The sequence below is a fragment of the Gossypium hirsutum genome, chromosome A05 (assembly GCF_007990345.1).
Source record: "Gossypium hirsutum isolate 1008001.06 chromosome A05, Gossypium_hirsutum_v2.1, whole genome shotgun sequence".
NCBI lineage: Eukaryota > Viridiplantae > Streptophyta > Magnoliopsida > Malvales > Malvaceae > Gossypium > Gossypium hirsutum.
In genome coordinates this window covers 1,018,218-1,038,896 of record NC_053428.1, presented here as the reverse complement: position 1 = coordinate 1,038,896, position 20,679 = coordinate 1,018,218, and the positions used below count along the sequence as shown (strand labels likewise).

Here is a 20,679-nt window from a genome sequence, read left to right as displayed (position 1 = left end):
GTGAATATAAGTTTGTTTAGATAAAGAAAGCAATGATTTTGCAAAGATGGATAAGTGAAAAGTAGTTCCGCTGCTAATGATGAGATATGATTGATTGTAAAATGTTTTTAAGAAAATGCAAAATTATTGGTGTTGATTGATTATAACTACATAAGTTTGGGGATATAATTTGAGAATTAAAAATCTATTTTATTACTATATTTTTATATTAATATTGGAGTTTAGTTCAGATTTAGATGAAGTTAAAAAATTCAATTTTTAAGCATCCATTAATAATATGTGGGACATCAAATTAATTCTCATTAACTTTCAACTCTAACTAGTATACAAACAAAATATCCTATAACGCTTATTTTTTTAAAAAATATATTAAAATTCTAACTCTAAAAATACACATAAGAAGATTTAAACTAAAGTTTCTATAGTTTCCTATATTTATATTTTACCATCCAAATAAACTTCATTTGTTAATTATATCAATTTATTATAAATATAATTATTATATAATTCTATTTTTCACTTAAATAGCAAGTCTATTATAATTCAGTATAATTCAAACCCTTAATATTTATATTTTTTTAAAGAAAAATAAAAATAAAAATATGCATAATAGAATTTGAATCATAAATTCTGTAGTTTTTAATTTTTGTATTTTACTATTTAACTAAAATATTATTTTTTAATTATATTAATTTTTATAAATATAATTATTATCTTGGTATAAGTTAAACCCTTATTTTTAATTAAATTTAAATAAATATTATTTTTCCAATTAATTAATCATAAAATGAATTTTAAAACTTCTGTGCAAACTCCTTTTTTGTACGGAACAAGTCTTTCGGGCCGAGATATTGAAAATCATCAATATAACTTGAAATTGTATTCCGATCATATAAATTCATTTAATGATAGATATCATGAAATTTGAATATAATCTAAATTTATTTATATTTTAAAAGGAAATAATAATAATATTTTCCACCAAGTAATTAGTTTTTTTTTCAACTAAAAAACGAAAAATAAAAGAAAAATAGTTTTGCTGTTAAATTAGTACTTATCATGCCAAATCCAATTCCAAGTATCCAACTATGAAAAAAGTTTAGTTCCATTAATAAAAAAATAATTACTCAAAATTAATAAATAAATGCTACAATTTGATTAAATTAAATTACAAAAGTTGATTAGCTTTTTTGATTTTGTGATGCGTTTTTCCAAGTAGAGAGAGATAAAGAAGGAACAAAGAGAGCTCTTCTGCTAACGTTGTTCATTGTCACTTCCCGCTGAAGCTTCTCTGTGATTTTTCCCATTATAAAGAAAAAAAAAATGCCAAAGAAGAAGACATAAATATTAAAAAAAAATTTAAAAGGGGGTATATCGGAAGGGTTTCGTGGAGAGAACCTTTGTTTTCAACCCTAAAGAAAAACACGATCCCTTCTCTACACGTATTCGCCTTTGATTTCATTTGCTTGCAGATTCTGGGTTTTTTATTTTTTCTCTTTCTTTCTTATTCCAAGCCTTTTTTTTTTCTGTGATTTTTTCTGGGTCGGAGGTTTTTTTATTATTTTCTGTTAAACAAAAAGGGATATCTGGAGGGTTATCTGAAGATTTCGAGGTTTATATTTTTGGTTCTGTATTAATTTATTGTATTTGGTGGTGGGCTGACGAGAATAAGGGTTTTGGTGGCATTATATTTGCTGGGTCTGTAGAGAATTCGGCGTTTTAAAAGAAATTTTCTGGTGGTTCTGTTTCGATTTAAGGGTTTTGAGAATGATTTGACGTTAAATTTGGGGATTTTATTGGTTTGACATATCCTGAAGGCTTTCGCTGGTTTATTTGTGTATATTTGGTGAAAATTTCAGGATTTTATCATTAAGGGCTGAGATTTTGGTAAATTCTCCCCATTTCTGTGTGGGTTAGTTTGCCATAACATTGAATTTTGAGCGGTTTGTTTGAGATTTACATTGTAGTTTCTGGGGAGCTGAAGAAAAGATGAGTTCAAGTATTACACATAATCTGATTCCTGATGGGAAGCTTTTGGTTCATATAGCTGAAAACGGACATTCGTTTGAGCTCGATTGCAATGAGACTACATTGGTGGAGACAGTTATGCAATCGATTGAAGTCGAGTCCGGAATTCACTTCAATGATCAGCTCGTTCTATGCGCGGAGTTGAAACTTGAGCCACAAAGGCCACTTTCTTCATATAAGCTTCCTTCCAGCGACCGTGAACTCTTCATATTTAACAAATCAAGGCTGCAAACCCATTCCCCACCACCACCACCAGAGCAGGTTGATATAGTTGAAGTCCCAGAACCCCGACCGATAGCTTCTTCGACTGACCCTCATCCTTTGGACGATGCTCTTGATCCTGCTTTGAAGGCTTTACCTTCTTATGAGAGGCTGTTTAGGTACCATTATGAGCAAGGACTTGCTATATATAAGCGAACGGTAGCTAAGTTTGATCATTGCGAAAGGCTTTTGGGGGAACAGAAGGTTCAGGAGAGAGCATTGGACGTTGCAAGGGGTAATTTAGATCAATATTATAGGATGATTCAGCAAAATTGTTCGGAATTCATGAAGCGGTATAAGCAACAACATCGTTATCATGCTGATTTGTTGGCGAACTTTGATAAGGATATGCAGAAGTTAAGATCCACCAAGCTTCACCCTGCATTACAGACTGCTACTAGGAAATGTTTATCGGATTTTGTGAAGGAAGATAACCTAAGGAAGTCGGCCGAAAATTGTAACAGCTCCCACAGGCAATTTGAGAACAAAGTTGTACAGCTCAATCAGATGTTTGGTGAAGTGAAGCGAAAAGTAGAGGACTTGTTCACTTTGAAGGCTTCCTTTCCTATTAAGAATTTAGAGCTAACCATTAAAGAGCATCAGCGATACCTGAATGAACAGAAGAGCATTATGCAGTCCTTAAGGTTTGCTCTTTTGGTTTATGTGTTTTCCCTTCTTTATATTGGATAGTTGTTCTTAAAGGGATAAGTTTGAGATTTTGAATGTTTCCAAGCAATATGGCAATTCTTTTTTTCTTTTTTTTTTTGTTCTTATGAACCTTGTTTTGCATGATTCTCCAGTAATGTTTAATGAATGTTTAGACATGCAACTTAGGTTAAATTTCTGATCTGCATGTTCTCCTGGAAATTTTTTTGGAATCCAAAATGGAAATGTGAGCTTGATGTTAGTGATATCTGGTTTATTAAGTAACTAATCAATATCCATGGGCACTGATGAATTCAAAGTGAATCACTTTACTGAATGATGAGGATTGATAGAAGTTGCATATAAGGTTAACAAAATAAGCCTTTAGTCAAGTCTTATGTGACTTGACGATTTGGTGGAGGTTTAATGATGGGATTCCTCACATCTGTATGGCTATGAACTGTCGGAGACCACTTCTGGTGTTTAGATCTTTTGATTGAGCATATAGTAACTCATGTATATCCTTCTAAAATAGTGCCAGCTGAAGAATGTTTCAAGCACAAGATTGGGGGGAGGTGGCTTAATCTCATACTAGTCGAATCTGGTCTTAAAAGGCTTTTTGGACCTTTAAATAGCAATCAAAATTGCATTTGGAGTGCAAAATATTTCTTCTAACCCTAGTTATTTACACTTTTCCTCCTAGAATGTATTTGAGTTTGAAAATTTGAAATTTAAGTCGTAGACAATTTAATAACCCTTATTTCCTTTCTACTCTACTTTCTGAGATCCGAATGGATCTTAGATTTGCTGGAGCATAAGCTTAATTTTTGTTTAATATGCTGTTTTCTCAAGTGCTCTGTAATTTGCAGTTTTTTTGTGCAGTTATGTTGCAATAATCTTCTCTAATAATTATCTCCTTAAAATTTCATTATGTTTGAAATTGATGACTTTGCATGTCTTATCCTACAGCAAAGATGTCAATACAGTAAAGAAGCTTGTAGATGATTGTGTGTGCTCCCAATTGTCTTCCTCCCTTCGTCCTCATGATGCAGTTTCAGCCCTGGGTCCTATGTATGATGTCCATGACAAAAATCATCTGCCAAAGATGCTGGCTTGTGAACATGCAATATCAAAGCTGCTTGACTTTTGCAAGGATAAGAAGAATGAAATGAACATCTTTGTTCACACGTACATGCAAAAGACAACTTATGTTACATATCACATCAAGGATGTCAAACTACAGTTTCCTGTTTTCAAAGAGGCAATGGTGCGCCAGGAAGATCTATTTATGGACCTTAAGTTGGTCCGTGGAATTGGTCCTGCATATAGAGCATGTCTTGCTGAAATAGTTAGAAGAAAGGCTTCTATGAAGCTTTACATGGGCATGGCTGGTCAGCTGGCCGAAAGGCTGGCAACAAAGAGAGAAGTTGAGGTCAGGAGACGAGAGGAGTTTTTAAAGGCACATGGTTTGTATATACCGAAAGATGTACTGGCTTCCATGGGGTTATATGATACCCCTAACCAGTGTGATGTCAATATAGCTCCTTTTGACACTTCATTGCTCGATATTGACATTCCTGACCTGGACCATTATGCACCTGAGTATTTATCAGGACTGCCTACCAAACCTGCTAGCTCAAGAGGTTCAAGTTCCTTGTTGAATGAGAGTTCTCATTCTGCTGATACTGAAGAGATCAATGTAGAGACTCTTGGAAAAGATGATTCTGATGACTTTCTTGAGGGATGTGAATTGGTTGAGATTGCTGGAACTAGCAAGATGGAAGTTGAGAATGCAAAACTGAAGGCTGAACTTGCTTCTGCTATAGCCCTGATTTGTTCTCTTGGTCCTGAATTTGAGTATGAATCACTCGATGATAGTAAAGTCAATACTTTATTGAAAAATGCTGCGGAAAAGACTGCTGAAGCCTTGCATTTAAAAGATGAGTACGGAAAACACCTGCAACAAATGCTCAAGGCAAAACAAATGCAGTGCGATTCATATGAAAAGCGCATTCAGGAACTGGAGCAGAGATTGTCTGATCAGTATTCGCAGGGGCAGAAGCTTTCTATGACTAACAATGCCACTGACTATGGCCTTCTAGCTTCGAAGGATGATGATGATTGCAAGCCACAAATCTCAGGTTGTGAAGTGAATGTGCCTCGTATATCTACATCTGAGCCTATGGATGAGGTTTCTTGCATTTCAAATTCTTTGGATGCAAAGTTGGGACAGTTTGGAAGGCAGTCAAGCAAAGGTCGAGAAGGGATTGATGAGAATATGATGGAGTCATCTGGAATGCTCAACCCTCATTTGGACTCATCAATGCAAGAGCCACAACAAGAAGAACAAGAAGTTGGTGTCAAAGATGGAAAAGATAGGACGGTGGGACAGTCTGGCATGTCTCTCGCTAATAGTTCTACTGCTGAATACATGCCTGAGCCTCTGAATGCTTTACCTTGTGGGACAGCAGCTGAGCTAGGCTTAGATTCGAAAGTTAGGGAGGATCTTGTGTTGGAATTGCAAAATGCACTTGCAGAGAAGTTGAACCAATTAAGTGAAACTGAAACCAAGCTTAAGGATGCTTTGGATGAGGTTTCCATGCTTGGGAGGGAGATGGAAACTAGTCGTAAACTTCTTGATGAGTCTCAGGTAGTTCTAGAAGAAATTTCTTCCCTCTCTTTTCATTTTGGTTTTCCTGAGATTTAAGAGCTTGAACCGAATATATTTGCATTTCAAACTGTTCTTCGTTGAACTTGTCAGTTTTTATGCATTCATGTTAGCTACCACTTGGAAGTTACTAGAATTCTCCTGGCACATTATAAGCTACATCATTTGAAGTCATATACCTTCTTTAGCACACTAAGTTAGCTGGAACTTTATGTGAAAGTGGGGATGAAATTTGGTATGATTGGGCTACCTATCTCCAACTGGCATCATAGGGCTATACTTGTCTGTTGCTGGAGTATATTATAGATGTGGAAATGAATGCATTATGCTGCTTATTGTTTACTTCAGTACCTTTTACTTCGTTTGTTTCTTAGTTCAGGGTGTTCATTTATGATGTTTACTCTTCTGGGTAGATGTACGAGTAAATTGTTTATTTTATCTGTACTAGCCTAGTGGTACCCGCAATACAGGTGAGAAGAGAGGCAGGATTGGATCATGCTATACAAAACAATTTTTCAGGCCTAAATGTAACTTTTTAGAAGTGAGAGAAACCTAATAAATAGGAAGTTGGACTAAGTGGCCATGTGGATGACTGACCAATTTTCTTATAACTTAGGAGGTTACGAGTAAACTCAGGAGATCCTTTATATATTATTATAGAGAGATTTTGAACTTATTTGGTGTTATTATTTGGAATATTGTTTTCTACTCTCCATCCCAAGTGTATGCATGGACCACATAGCATCCAGATACAGCTCATTGCACTGCCAATGAAATTTGATTTGAGAAAATGTAAAAGGAAAGTCTTAACTTGTGTGATTTACCTTTATATTGTAAATTCTGCTATTTGATCAAATATTCTTGTTCTAAACTCTAATTTTCCCTCCCTGGGTACAGATGAACTGTGCTCACTTGGAGAATTGTTTGCATGAAGCAAGAGAGGAAGCCCAAAGCCATCGTTGTGCTGCTGAGCGGAGGGCCTCAGAGTATAGTGCGCTCCGTGCATCAGCTGTTAAGATGCGTAGTCTTTTTGAAAGACTTAGAAATTGTGTCTATGCTCCTGGTGGGATGGCTGGTTTTGCTGATTCTATGCGTGCTTTGGCTCAGTCTTTGGCCAAGTAAGTTACTTGCTACAGTGGTTGTGACAGTAGTTCCTTCCCGTTTTGTTCGCACACTGCCTCTATTTCTGTTCCACTGGTAGGCCATTATTAGGGGCAAAAGAGTTGAAGAAAACCAAGTAGAAACTTTTGTTCTCAATTTTATAAATTTTGTAGTTCTGAGTCCCTGCACAAAAATGAAATGTAAACATAGTAAGACTTTTAGGTCCTTAGCATTCTAGGAAGTGGTTTTCATTATAAAAATGTTGGTTGAAATGGGTTTTGCTTTTCCCTTTCAACCTCTTTTTGGGGAAGATCCATAGAAGTCTAAAGGGTGGCATAACATTATATTTTCTGAAGTTTTGAACTGCTCTTTTTTTCCCTACTTCCATTGAAAGTTTAATGACCATTGTCCAAATATCTGTGCTATGAAATTTTCAGTTCCATTAGTGATAGTGAAGATGATGGCTCTGCTGAGTTCCGCAAATGCATCCGGGTGCTTGCCGAAAAAGTTGGTTTCTTATCAAGGCATCGTGAAGAGCTGCACGAGAAGTACGCTAACATTGAAGCTGTAACTGAACAGCTTAAGAAAGAATTGGAAGAGAAAAATGAGCTGGTTAAAACTCTGTACACTAAGCATCAACTTGAGAAGCAGGTAATTCAACTTCATAATTTGGTGGATGAAACATGTTTATGCCATGTCTTATGTCTGGGTCTGGCAAAGCACTTGTATAATATATATTTTTGCTGTTTAACTAAATGGTTCAATATTCGTGCTTTCAGGCAAGCAAGGAAAAGATATCATTTAGCCGCTTGCAAGTCCATGAGATTGCTGCATTTGTACTAAATTCATCAGGGCATTACGAGGCAATCACCCGAAACTGCTCCAACTACTACTTATCTGCTGAATCTGTGGCTTTGTTTACCGATCATCTCCCAAGCCAACCAAGCTACATCGTCGGGCAGATTGTGCACATCGAGCGTCAAACTGTGAAGCCACCGCTGTCTTCATCAACTAGACCTGATCGTGGCAGGGCGGATCCTGCAGAGCAACTAACATCTAACACCATGAATTCTGGATCAAGTTTGAACCCCTATGGTCTCCCAACTGGATGTGAATACTTCGTAGTGACAGTAGCCATGTTACCTGATACCGCCATTCATTCACCACCTCCTTCCTGATCCCTGCCCCGAAAAGTGCAGATACTGAGACATGATGGAAGAAACCAAATTGTACATACATTATAAAATATTCAGAAGATAAATTTCTATCATGGTTGCAGTTGGAACTAGATTTTCCTATTGTACAGGCTACTTTAAATCTCCTTTGTTCATAAAGCTACGCTTTTCAGATATGTAAAAAGAAGGGAAAAAAAATCTGTAAATATTTCTCAGCATTTGCCTTTTATGTTTAACGAAGCCATTCTCATTTCTTTGACTTGTAAAATTATAATAGTCTGAGAATCCCTCTTTTGGGCACACAAATATCGTTCGTGGAATTAAAAAAAAAAAACACACAATGTAAACTTACAATTTAAAATTATTCAGTCCAATAATTTCATTTAATAAATATTAATTTTAAATGTAATTATAGAAAAAATGAAATGGTTAAAATAAAAAATTTAAAATTTGGTTTAAAATAAAAAAATTTTGTACCGAATGATATAGTTTAGTATACACTAACATTGATCGAAACAAGTTACAAGTTGAAATATACTAAAACTTTGATCAATACGGTGCTGGCTATTATAGTTACCTAGTTTATATGCCTGGTCTCATATTACCAAGATGTTGGATGTGGCTCATGTAACACTCACATCAAGGTTCAATATATGAGTAGACTCAGCAATATCTCACAAGTTGGATGTGAGTGTCCAATCAAAATGAGCAATATTTCATAAATTTGAATGTGAATTTTCATAGAACTAGCACTTTTTCATCATTTATGAAATAAAAACTTCAATTTTATTACAAATACAACATTAAATTGGTAAAAGAAATTTAGTTTTTGGACAGTTTGCTGACTTAAATAAAATTAAGTTTTTACCATTGGTAAATGAGTTTTTATTCTCTCTTCATCTTTAAACTTTTAAACACGTTTTATTTTACACTCAATTCTTAAATTACATTTTAGTTCACTTCATTTTTGCCCATCTCTTAAGAGTAACCAAATGAAACAATTAAGTTATGGCTGCTATGCTCTACATACTACTTTGACATGTTGACCACTTCATTCAGGTAGCTGCTACTCGAGTATTTTCAAGTTCGGGTAGATTCTGGCCAACCACAACTACATCTTAACATTTTTTTTTAACCCCGCGTCAATAAGAAGATGAACTAACAAAACATTTAAAACCACTATATGCTATCTTTTCCAACCATATACGATCAGTAATCAACAACCCGAGAGACCATGTCCCCTTCTTCTTGCCCATATAAATCCAGACATGTTATTGTTTTCCTCACTTCAAACATTCACACAACAATCTCCAGAAATGGCCACTTCAAATTGTTTTGTCTTGGCAATTTTCATGGCTTTATCATTATCAAACATCAATGTCGGGGTAACAGCTCGTCATCTCCTTCAGATGCCACCAACGTTGCCTAGAGTAACGTTACCACCATTGCCATCTATCCCAAATCTCCCACAACCAACAATACCAACATTGCCAACCACTCAGCCATCGTTACCCAAGCCTGGTGCTCTACCTCCACTTCCTACCATGCCAACATTGCCGACCATACCTAATGCCCCAAAACTGAGCATGCCACCTCTGCCGAACATTCCCTCCTTCCCTACAATACCAGCTACTATGCCATCTATTCCATTCTTCTCGCCACCACCGGCCAAAAACTAGCCCTTCAAAATGTTGTCATCTGGATTATGCGTCTTTGCTTTGGTGCGATGGTGTTTTGTTGCATCTCTTAGGGAATACATAGATGGTTTTTTAGACATTTGTTTCATTCCATCATACTTGTGTGAGGTTCCTTTTTGTTTGCTTCTTGTGGTTCTTCCACCATTGTTGGGTGCTGGCAGAATTATTTGTGTCGTGTTCTTGTATGATAAGAAAGAAATCACTTGTGATTTATATATTGTAACAATGATTTATCGATAATTCTCACTTCGATCGGTTTTATCCTTGCTGTTCGCCACATCTGATGCAGTTTAATGATATGATATGAATTCTATTATAAAAAGAATTAAATATTATAAACGATTATAAAAATATTTCTTTAATCGATTCATTTAAGTTTTTAACTTAATTTAAATTCCATTCTAAACCAAACAAAACCTCATGTTCCAATCAAACAAATTCGAATTAGATTCAATTTAATCAATTTTTTTCAAGCAAGCTTCAAACGTAATGGCTAATGAAGACATGTGATTTTAAGTTTACCCATCAAATGGGTAACTTTCTTTCTTCCTTGCACATCTATTAAGCCAAATGTAAACAATCCATTCCATTTTATGGGTTGATATAATATATTTCCCAGGGCATATCCACTTTGAGAACCCAAATAATTAGTCGTTCTATTTCTACTAAGACCTGCAGAATGGCCTAATGATATTCAATATCCTCAACTTCACTGATCACTCCTTGTGTTTCTTACCGACAGGTTTATTTCTTCATATCAAGACCTTGTCAAGATGGCTAACGATTCCCATTCCAAGCTGCATATAACATTCTGCACGGTATTGCATTTTAACTGTTGTAAGGAACTTGTTATTTATGCTTTAGGAGTAAAAGATCAGCAAGATGAAGTTTCTATTTACCGAAGGGTTCTGCCGATCAATGTCAAAGCTGTTAATTGCACAGGGTTCGGCTAACAGCTCCAAGGGTTCTTCACCTACAGGGTAGAATATTATACTTGTCAGCAATAAGATCTTTTGATGTAAGTCTCAACTTTAACTATTGTTCTGTCCAATTCATAATAGATGTGCTTAAGGAACTGCTTACCTTGTTCGATTACTGCGAGGATTCCATCTTCAGAGCAGATCATAACAGGTAGAATCCGTGTGGAAGAGATGTTGCCAATGTTCGAACGCCTTGTGTAGCGATCATATTGAACTTCCCAAACCTCGCTTTCAGATAACAAAGAATTGGGAGCCTCACCTGTCCCAGCACCAGAAAGAACAATAGGCTGTTGTGCTGCTCTACGGTCCCAAGCAAATACAGTGCCTGAAGAGCCCCCTGCCTATGAAATGCTAGAAAAAATGGAAATCAGCAAGATCTCAAGCAAATAGAAATTGTTAAAACCTTCTAGCATGGAAATTGAGTTATCACCAAAAAAGTAAACACAAATTTCAATTTAATAAACACAAACTCTTAAAGCTTTTCCCGACATTGTTTTAATGCTACATCAAGCTTTTCTTATTGCTTAGATGCATAAGAAAGAATTAAAAAGTTGTGACATAAATAACTACATAGCCAAAAACTGATTTCAGTAGGAAGCAGAGAATTGGATGAAATTAACACTGACAAGAGACCATATTACGTTAAATATAGGGTAAGAGCTGTAACTGAAAACTGCTTAAGCCAGCAGCCATCTGCATAAAATTATTCCATGAATCACAAGATTGTGAAGTACATCCTAGCATGGCTACCGTTAACTCTTGCTACCATTTAAACTCATCACAGAATGAAGCCAAGACTATGTTTATAATTTGTCTTCAACTTCACCCATATAAATTATGCAACTTCTAGAGACAAAATTATTAGCACGGAAAGTAGAGAATCTGGAAAACCACTAGATAGAATTAACAAAACTTTAAAAGTGGAAAAACGATTAATGGTACTTCTCTATCCTTTGTCTTTTTTAGTATATGATGTTTTCTTGACTGTTAGTTGATCTCAAATGATACTAGTATTGGTATCAGAGAAATGGAAAAGCATAACAATGAGAAGGCAGCAGCAACCTTACCAGACAAGTGTGTTTTCGCGATGGATGAATATCAATTGAGTGTACAATTCCAGATGTTTTTCCCTGGCACCTGTAAGGTAACCATTAAAAAGGGCATAAGAATAGCATTATTTGATATAATGGCACCATAAGCATGTTTAAGCAACAAGTTATAATCAGCTCGATTACGGTTAATAAACCATCTACACAGTGTTCTCAACGAGTATATTGAATCAATAAATTAACTGAAAAGATGCAGCCAAAAGAAAATCTGTTTAATTTACTGGTTTTCAAGTTATCGTCAATAATTGAAGCCGAAGCCAATGGGCAACAGTTAGGAATATGCAAAACCAACCCTACTGAATAAAACACCTTAAAACCGAACTGAATGAACCAAATTTGGTTAGTTTCGGTCTATTTGTTCAGTAAATCGACACCTTGCTTGGACCTAATCATTTTTATCAGCATTCCGTTGGAAATTGGCTAATAACATTATAGTTCATAAATGCAAATTAAGTTTTTTTTTAAGATCATTATAGTCTATAAGCTCTACAGATTATAGTGAACTACTTGTTTTCTTTTCCATGATAAAATCAAGAAAGTCCACTCACCAGTTCCCCTTAAACTGCAAAACTGGTCCACCGGGTGTTCTCTGATCCCACCATTGTATTCCAAATCCATACCCACCAGTCGCAAACTCACTAGGAGATGCCCACTTAACCGCCGTATAACCCACTAGCCCATTCGAGTCGAAAATTCTCCTGTAATTCAGCTTCGAAGAATCCCCAACAAAACTCACTAAATTAACCCTACCATCTTCTCCAACACTGACGCACTCAATCCCACCTTCCCTTAAATCCACGGCCGACACAGGTCCGGAATGAAACCCCAACTGCGAAACTGTAGCCTCAGATTCCATCACCCCTCCATTGATTAAATCAGAGGCCAAAATGTGAAGTGAACCGGAGAAAGTGGCGGCAGCGAGCAGGGGCTGAGGGGTAGAGTGGGCGGTTCTGAGGGACGAAATGCGAGAAGGTGAGGTCCATGAAGATTGAGGGGTTAAGGTTGGAGACGAGCTTTGTGGGTTTGGGTCAACGTATGCGATTTCGATGGAGGGAGAGTTGGTATCAGCGTCGAAATAGGCGATGGCTGCGAATCTGTCGGAGGGAGAAACCGGTGAAAGCCAGCGGACGGAGTCGATGTACCTGGACTGCGGGATTCTATAAACTCGTAAGGGGTTTTGGGACTCTGCAAAGGCCATGATTTCAAGGGTTTTAAGGGGGGTTTGAAATGGATTGCAATTTTAAGATACAAATGGGAAACGGAGAGCGCCTATTCTTTGGAAGGGTTTTGGTTTTGGGTGGGTTCGGGTTTAGCTTAGATACTTAAATTCCAATTATTTCTGCTCAAATATTTAAAGGCTAAACTATTCATTTTCCTCTAAAATATGATTTTTTAGGTTATTTTAAAAAAAATTTAATCATTTTAGTTAAAATAGTTGTTGAGACTAATCCCTTCAAAAAGTATTTCTTTTATTAACAAATTACTGGTATGGCATATTAATTAATTCAGTGGCTACACGAAATATTTTTCTTATTTTTAACTAAAACTCAGAGATAAACCAAAAATAATTAATTTAAAACATTTTTTCATTTTAATTCCCTGGAAAATCCAATGGAAACATAGAACATTATTAAATATTTTGATGTTCCCCATTTTTGACGTGCAAATAATTCATAAAGCTCGTGTGTTTCTTCTATTTTAGAAGTCTGGGTTTTGGTCACCTTCAATTCTTGGATTTGGGTCAAAACCCCATTTATTATGTGCAAGAACTTCCTGTCGTTGTGGCCAACCTTGTGTAAATCTCAGAGAAGCCATGGATGTCAAATAAAGGATGAATGAAGAGATGTATTTTCCAGACAAGCCTTCCTTTTTAACAATCAGGAGAATTTTTCCATTTTTATTAGGAGAATGACAATATGGTCAATGGAGGAGAAAAAGTAAATTTTCAAATAAAAAAAAATCCAAAAGCAATTGTTCGGATAAAAAATTATTTGATTTTTTCTTTTTTTGCTTCGATCGTTCCCAAAGAAAGAAACCCAGAGGAGAAAACTTTCAAAGCACATCTTCAAATAAAAAATTGATTGAGTTTTTTTGTTCACCTTCCTTCAAGCTTTTGTCAATGTAGAGATTATTTTACTAGGATCTGGATTAGAGCTTTGCATAGGTCCCGTCTGACTCTTTGAAAAATGAAGATAAAAAAAAAAAAAGCGGTTAAGCCATTCGGATTTGGGTTTCAGTCAAGGACAAGGAAGAAGAAGAAAACAATGAAAAACCACGGATTTACCCAGAAATAACAATAATTGTCATTTTTGTGGATTTCAAGTTAATTGGTATAAGTTTTAAGATTTGATTCTTTTATTTGTAAATCTTTTTTCTCTCCCCTGTTGCAATGGGATTGTTCAAAATATAAGTACACTAATTTATTCATATTTTGTGTAAAAGAAATAAAATATAACATGACTTTCTGATACTATTCTTAGACAACTCACCTATAAAATAAATTTAAAATTATAATTTACAAAAATTATTACATATCTTTTCTTCATTTATTGATAATAAAGAGAATGTCCCGAAGAGAGGTGTAGGGTAGTTTAATTAGGCTTAGTATATTTAAACTTAAGTAATAGAGGTAAGGTCACCTATACGAATTAAGATAATTTTATTATAGGATAAGAATATTTTTTATTAAAATATTAATATTTTAATGATATTTAAAATTTTATAATATTAATTACTTACAATTATATTATTTCTATTAGAACATTAATTGATAAGATAAATTACACCATTAGTCACTAAATTATAATTAAATTTTCGTCTTGATCACTTAACTAAAAAAGAGTTACAATGTAATCATTAAATTATTCAAAAAAAATTATTTAATTCACCCAATTGAATAAATCTTTTAATGTTTTTAAAAACATTTATTTGTTTACTATTTATAAATTTTATATGTTTATCATTAAAATTATAAAATAACATAATTTCCTATTAAATGTTTTGTAAAAAATTTATCAATAAAAAAATATTTAACTCGAATCAAATTAAATATAATATAAAAAATAAAAAATTATAGTTGATACATTATTTAAAAAAAATTAACTTCACGGATAGAATTCAAATGTCACCTCTGTTAAAAAAAACCTTAAATTTTTTATTGTATTACTCCACCCTATGAGTCTCCTAAATAATTAACCTTCTATATTACTAGAAGCCTATTTTTCTAAAACTGGATTCTTCTTTTGACAATTTATTTTATGTGAAATAAGTAGAAGAGAATGTAGAAAACCGTTAACCAATTATATATATCTTTTTTATTTATTATATATATAATTTTATAATTAAATCATTCAATTTAATTGATTCCATCGATGATGAATAGTCCAAACAAAATTAAAAAAAAAACTTTAAAACGGAGAAAGGTAACTATACAAAAAAATAATAATATTATTAATATAATGCATCAACAGATGTCAAAATACAGCTAAAAGGAATTGAAATATTGTCTTATTATATGTACAAATTAAAACAAAAAGTTAATGAGCTTCCACACACCTTTTTCTAAGCTCAATTCATTTAAAATAAGATAAATTAATTAAGATACAGAAACCAAAGCACCATTCATCAGCCTATAATCTGTAGGAGAAAGGGCTAAAATTTATAAATTTTAATTAGTGTTAAATGAGGTTGAAACAGCACACAGTTAGGTAAGACAAGAGAGGAAAGAGAAGTATAGCCGGTTAAAGTCGGCAATAACACAAATTTTTCTTTGTAGCCGGCTATTTGTAATTTGCCCACCATACAATCTTTCTGATCTGTCTAATTTTAGCTCTCGTCATCCCTTTAAAAACCTCTCCATTGGAGAACCCAGTCATCTTTATTCCTTGAAACTTTTGGATGATCAAATGACGAAATTATCACAGGTGAACCAGAAAAACAGTGCACAAAGTGATAGTGTTAGTAACAATATTTCTACAAGTAATGATGTTACTAAGGTGAAGAAGAGAACTAGGAGAAGTTTTCCAAGAGATTCACCACCACAACGTAGCTCTATTTATCGAGGGGTCACTAGGCAAGTCATTTTAGTTATCAGATCACGAATTTTCGTATAGAGTTGCATGTTAATTATATGGCTTGTTAATTTCAGGCATAGGTGGACAGGTCGATTTGAAGCTCATCTGTGGGACAAGAATTGCTGGAATGAATCACAAAACAAGAAAGGACGCCAAGGTATTCATTCATTAAACCCTTTTTAGTTTATGATCTTTGAGATTATAAGTTATATTTAGCAGTGAGTTTACTGATTTCTTCTTCTCCATTTTCATGGCTGTTGCTGCTTCTGTTTATGCATTAATGCTCACAATGCAGTCTATCTTGGTAAATACGTTAATTACTACGTTTTCTTTTCAAGGAACTTTAATTTTAAATGGTGGGAAATTTACCTTCTTTTTTTGTTTTTTTTTTTTTCCAGGTGCTTATGATGATGAAGAATCTGCAGCACATGCTTATGATTTAGCAGCACTCAAATACTGGGGTCAAGATACCATTCTTAACTTTCCGGTATTATATAAATATGGCGGCATGGATTAAGTGTTCCTTATAATATTTATAACTTTCTGGTGTTATAAACATTTGTAATATGAACAATATACAGGTATCAACATACCAGAAGGAATTAAAAGAAATGGAGAATCAATCTAGAGAAGAGTATATTGGATCATTGAGAAGGTAAGATTAATGACTTGACGACCTTCTTCCACCACATATATAAAAGAAGCGATTGATGTGAATTCAGCTAAAATTAATGTCTTTGATAACTCTGCAGGAAATCTAGTGGCTTCTCTCGTGGAGTTTCTAAATATAGAGGTGTTGCAAGGTAATATATATTATCAAGGGTAAACTAGTAACTATTAATAAATTTATTTTTATCACTTAATTATAAAAAAATAATTATAAAATATTATCTAACTATTTAATTTTATTTTTTTAATCACAAAATTAACATATAATAACAGTTTAAACCCACACCATTATCAAACTCTTAAAATCTGTGGTTTTACTTGTTAAATTTGAATGTCAACCAACAGACATCACCATAATGGGAGATGGGAAGCTCGCATTGGCAGAGTGTTCGGCAACAAATACCTGTATCTTGGGACATACGGTATCAAAACTCTTCACCTGTCTTTTTCTTTTATTTTAATTTTTTAATATTTACAAACCAAACTAGGGTCGCCAAATGTCATGTAAGAGATATATAAATGTAGATCTAATAATATTAATATAATATACAATTGCATGACACGAATGCGATGTGATTTTTGCTTTCTTTTAATTTTCCTATTCATATACATGGCGTTTGTGTCATGGACGTATTAATGTCCTGTCCTAGCTCATCTCTTTTTAGATTAATTGAAAAAATTAGTGCAATTTGTCAAACAAACACTAGAAAACTTATGGGGTCTCAATCAAAAACCAATAACTGTTTATTATGCAATTCCAATGGAGCTAAGTATAATATATATATTAAGAGTTGGATTATATTGATTCTTTTTTATTAAAAAAATAAGTAAATTAATTTTTATATATTAATTCAATTAATATATCAGTCTTTAATAGTAAAATAAATTATTTATTTTTTGATTTAACATATAATAATTAATTTACTTAATTTTTAAATAGATATACAATATAACTCTTATTACATGACCGCATGATACTTTTACCTCAATACTTTTACCTCAATTATAAGTGTTGCTTTAAGAGAAGGGTTAAATCACAATCAATTTAATAGGATGGTCCACTAACCTTAAAACATAAAGATCATGTCAATTTATAGAAATATTCATTGACTTTTTGCAGCTACACAAGAAGAAGCTGCCACAGCATATGATATGGCTGCTATAGAGTATCGAGGATTAAACGCTGTGACTAACTTCGATTTAAGTCGTTACATCAAATGGCTAAAGCCAAACCAAACCAACCCTACCACCCCTAACTCTAATATAGACACCACCACTGCTTCAAAACTAGCAAACCCTAGTCATCATCAACAACATAACCCATGTTTCTTCACCACCACGGACGACGACAATCAGCAGCCGCAAGGCACCGGCGTCGGCATCCCTAGCGAAACCTTGCTGACTCAGCCAAGGCCGGGGAATGCCACGTCAGCGTTAGGGCTTCTCCTTCAATCTTCAAAGTTCAAAGAGATGATGGAGATGACATCGGCAGTAGTAGTTGATCAATGCCAGTTTACACCACCACCATCGACGACGTCAGAACCAACACGATACAGCTTCCCTGAAAACGTGGAAACGTACTTGGAATGTCAAGACTCGAGCAGTCTCGCCGATGAAGATCGGGATATCATTTTTGGTGAGCTTAACTCATTCATGGCTCCAATGTTTTCATGCGACATCGATGCCTAGAGTAAAAAAAGAAAACCCCACAAGCTTATATTATACATGCATTGACGATGACAATTGTTTTATTTTTTCTTTTTGGAGTTTTCTTTAATTTATTATTTAATATACAAAAGAACAACCAATAAAGATGTGTAGGTGCTTTGTGTATTTTCAAGTGTAAAATATTATTATGTATGTATGAGGAAGGAGCGTGTTCTCAACAGTTAACACTGAGGGAAAGACAGGGTAGGGTATGGCAGAGACAGAGGCATTGGTGGGCTCTTTTTTTTTTTTTAAAGCTTAAACGTGTCAAACATATATTTTCCACCATAACAAGAAATGGAGCAATCAAGTAAAAAAGAAAAGTGGAATACCGTGGTCTCATCATCAATAATTATAATCCATTCCCCCCCCCCTCTTTTTTTCTTTTTGCTTTTTGAGGCATTTTGTTTTACCTTTTTTCCATATTTGTCTAATAAATAGGGTTGTTTTTCTCCTTTCAAATATTTCAACTCTTAAACTGATAATAAACTATGCAAGTTGGAGCCTTACCACCACCACCCAAAAAACAAGGGGGATATAAAAGAAGAAAGTAGTACCTTTTTGTAACAATTGTACTAAGAGTTGGCTCTGTAATGGCCTAAATTCAAAATTATCGGAACAGTGGTTTCGTAACTAAAAATTCGATTTAAAGAGAAATTTATTTCAATATTTTTACATGAAAATTGATATGATAGGAAAATCGTATGAAAATATTGATAGAAAAATTTTACCGATTTAGTGATTAGGTAGAAAAAGAAATTATTGAAGAAATTGGGTAAAAACAAGGTATCGAGACATCTATCTCGTAAAACCGAGTCAAAAATAATTTTATAAATATTTATGAAATGTTATTAATGTGGTATTAAAATTTCGTTAATAAATTTTAATGTTTGGGTAGTCAATTAAATGAAAAGGACTAAATTATAATAGGTGTAAAAGTTGCTAGAATGATTAAATAGCTTAAAAGTCTAATGAGAAAGGATTTAAAAGGAAATTAGACCCAAAAGTTATTTGGGCTGGACGTCAAGGGTATGAAATCAGTAGAAAATTTGATAAATTAAGGGTAAAATTGGAATATTGCAAAATTAACTAAATAAAACTAGGACTAAATAGGAAATATCTAGATTTCTCTTCATTTCTCTTCAATTCCAGCAGCTAAAAATGCCATAGGAGGGTTCTCTAAGCTGGTATTTCATAATTTTTGCACCAATTGAGTTAATCTTTGCCTTTGTCTTGTAATTTTTGTGTTTCTAAGACTTTTACAACTAGGTCCTACTATTAAATTCATTAGTTTTTGATTTCATGGATGAAATTGAAAGTCACCATGGTTGAGTGCTGTAAGTTTATGATGAAATAGAATAAAATTAAAGCTTTAATTTGTTTATGAGATGATTTTATTAGGTAATTTCAATAGAAATTGATTTTTAGGACCTAATTGTGAAAATGCTTGGAATTAAATTCTATTGCTGAAATTCTGATTCCTAAAGGTTGTAAACTAGTTTAAGGTGATAGAATAAAATGTTAATTGAGAAAAATCAGCTCAATAGAGAGGCTAATTGAGTAGGGACGAAATTATCATTTATTAAAAGCTTAGGGGAAAATGGTAATAAACAGCTTGCACAAAAACAGTTTGGACAGCAGCAGTAGACTAACTTTGAAAAATCACCATAAATTGTAGTAATCGAATTAGAAGATGAAAAAAATATGGAATTAAATCTTATTGAGTCTAGTTTCTCATAGAGAAATAGTGTAAGCAATGGATTTATAAATTTTGAGATATAACGAATTTTGTGAGACAATGTCAGAATGAATTCGGGTTCCCCTGTTCTGACTTTGAAAAATCATAAAAAATTGAAGAAAAACAATTATGGGCTTAAATTTATATGTCTAGAATCCTTAATGAGTATATTTTTTAAGAGAAACAAACGAGAATATTATTTGAGTTCTGTATGAAGAGATAATTAATTTTTAGTGAAGAAGGGTCAGAACTGTTGACAGCAGAACAGGGGTGACTTTAAATAATAAACTGTACTTATTGGATAAACCAAAAATTCTGAAAATTATATGGTAAAAATATATATGAGTCTAGTTTCAAGTAAAATTAACGGATCTTAATTTGGAGTTCCGTAGCTCAAGTTATAAATAATTTAGTGACTATGACTCAAGTAGACAGCTTTGAATGAACTATAAATAATAGTTGAATTATAGAGAATGTTGCATATGAACATGAAATGTATTAAATTAATAATTAAATTTATTTATTTAGATCCGGAAGATTCAAATACGAAGCTAGATCGAGGAAAGGAAAAGTTCGGGATTAGTAGATTTTTATTGTTTACAAACAAGTATCAAGGTAAGTTCGTGTAACTTGAATTATATTCTTAAATACTTGAGATTGTATGTTATTGATGTGAATATGATTTGAGTGTTCATTGTATGAAAATTAATGAAACATTGATATATTTGATAAAATGGGAAGAAATCCCGGTTGAATGAAAGGAAAATTCGATGGATCTCTGAAAAAGAATTGACGGTAAAAAGGATCTAGCCCGGATGGGTGATCCTA

General features: G+C 33.7%; 4 protein-coding genes across 4 annotated transcripts; 3 read left to right on the top strand and 1 right to left on the bottom strand.

Moving 5' to 3' along the window:
* Window positions 1–1,191: 1,191 nt before the first annotated feature.
* On the top strand, window positions 1,192–8,086 carry LOC107958678 (autophagy-related protein 11). Its single transcript, XM_016894514.2, has 5 exons — window positions 1,192–2,933; window positions 3,904–5,584; window positions 6,500–6,720; window positions 7,141–7,354; window positions 7,483–8,086. The coding sequence occupies exons 1-5, from the start codon at window positions 1,990–1,992 to the stop codon at window positions 7,879–7,881; spliced, it is 3,459 nt and encodes a 1,152-aa protein (XP_016750003.2). The 5' UTR covers window positions 1,192–1,989; the 3' UTR covers window positions 7,882–8,086.
* A 1,108-nt stretch (window positions 8,087–9,194) lies between these two features.
* LOC107960794 (protein PELPK1) lies at window positions 9,195–9,557 on the top strand. Its single transcript, XM_016897072.1, has one exon. It carries the CDS (start codon window positions 9,195–9,197, stop codon window positions 9,555–9,557), a length of 363 nt encoding a protein of 120 aa, XP_016752561.1.
* Window positions 9,558–9,998: 441 nt separating this feature from the next.
* Window positions 9,999–13,129, bottom strand: LOC107958677 (nuclear pore complex protein NUP43). Its single transcript, XM_016894513.2, has 5 exons — window positions 12,213–13,129; window positions 11,623–11,692; window positions 10,659–10,896; window positions 10,475–10,548; window positions 9,999–10,386 (listed from the first exon to the last, which is right to left on the bottom strand). Exons 1-5 carry the CDS (start codon window positions 12,860–12,862, stop codon window positions 10,333–10,335), a joined length of 1,086 nt encoding a protein of 361 aa, XP_016750002.2. The 5' UTR covers window positions 12,863–13,129; the 3' UTR covers window positions 9,999–10,332.
* Window positions 13,130–15,431: 2,302 nt separating this feature from the next.
* LOC107958676 (AP2-like ethylene-responsive transcription factor At1g16060) lies at window positions 15,432–18,292 on the top strand. Its single transcript, XM_016894512.2, has 8 exons — window positions 15,432–15,736; window positions 15,812–15,894; window positions 16,033–16,041; window positions 16,136–16,224; window positions 16,319–16,392; window positions 16,490–16,540; window positions 16,752–16,828; window positions 17,527–18,292. Exons 1-8 carry the CDS (start codon window positions 15,570–15,572, stop codon window positions 18,093–18,095), a joined length of 1,119 nt encoding a protein of 372 aa, XP_016750001.1. The 5' UTR covers window positions 15,432–15,569; the 3' UTR covers window positions 18,096–18,292.
* The last annotated feature ends 2,387 nt before the right edge of the window (window positions 18,293–20,679 follow it).

What these genes read in the sequence shown, in the direction of transcription:
- LOC107958677 (XM_016894513.2), bottom strand. Translation starts at nt 12,862, where the DNA reads ATGGCCTTTGCAGAGTCCCAAAACCCCTTACGAGTTTATAGAATCCCG. An exon ending in TTGCAGTTTAAGGGGAACTG is followed by an intron (nt 11,693 to 12,212) that starts GTGAGTGGACTT and finishes GTTACCTTACAG; the next exon opens with GTGCCAGGGAAAAACATCTG. An exon ending in CGCGAAAACACACTTGTCTG is followed by an intron (nt 10,897 to 11,622) that starts GTAAGGTTGCTG and finishes AGCATTTCATAG; the next exon opens with GCAGGGGGCTCTTCAGGCAC.
- LOC107960794 (XM_016897072.1), top strand. Translation starts at nt 9,195, where the DNA reads ATGGCCACTTCAAATTGTTTTGTCTTGGCAATTTTCATGGCTTTATCA.
- LOC107958678 (XM_016894514.2), top strand. Translation starts at nt 1,990, where the DNA reads ATGAGTTCAAGTATTACACATAATCTGATTCCTGATGGGAAGCTTTTG. An exon ending in AGCATTATGCAGTCCTTAAG is followed by an intron (nt 2,934 to 3,903) that starts GTTTGCTCTTTT and finishes CTTATCCTACAG; the next exon opens with CAAAGATGTCAATACAGTAA. An exon ending in AGCATCAACTTGAGAAGCAG is followed by an intron (nt 7,355 to 7,482) that starts GTAATTCAACTT and finishes TCGTGCTTTCAG; the next exon opens with GCAAGCAAGGAAAAGATATC.
- LOC107958676 (XM_016894512.2), top strand. Translation starts at nt 15,570, where the DNA reads ATGACGAAATTATCACAGGTGAACCAGAAAAACAGTGCACAAAGTGAT. An exon ending in ATTTATCGAGGGGTCACTAG is followed by an intron (nt 15,737 to 15,811) that starts GCAAGTCATTTT and finishes TGTTAATTTCAG; the next exon opens with GCATAGGTGGACAGGTCGAT. An exon ending in ATACCATTCTTAACTTTCCG is followed by an intron (nt 16,225 to 16,318) that starts GTATTATATAAA and finishes AACAATATACAG; the next exon opens with GTATCAACATACCAGAAGGA.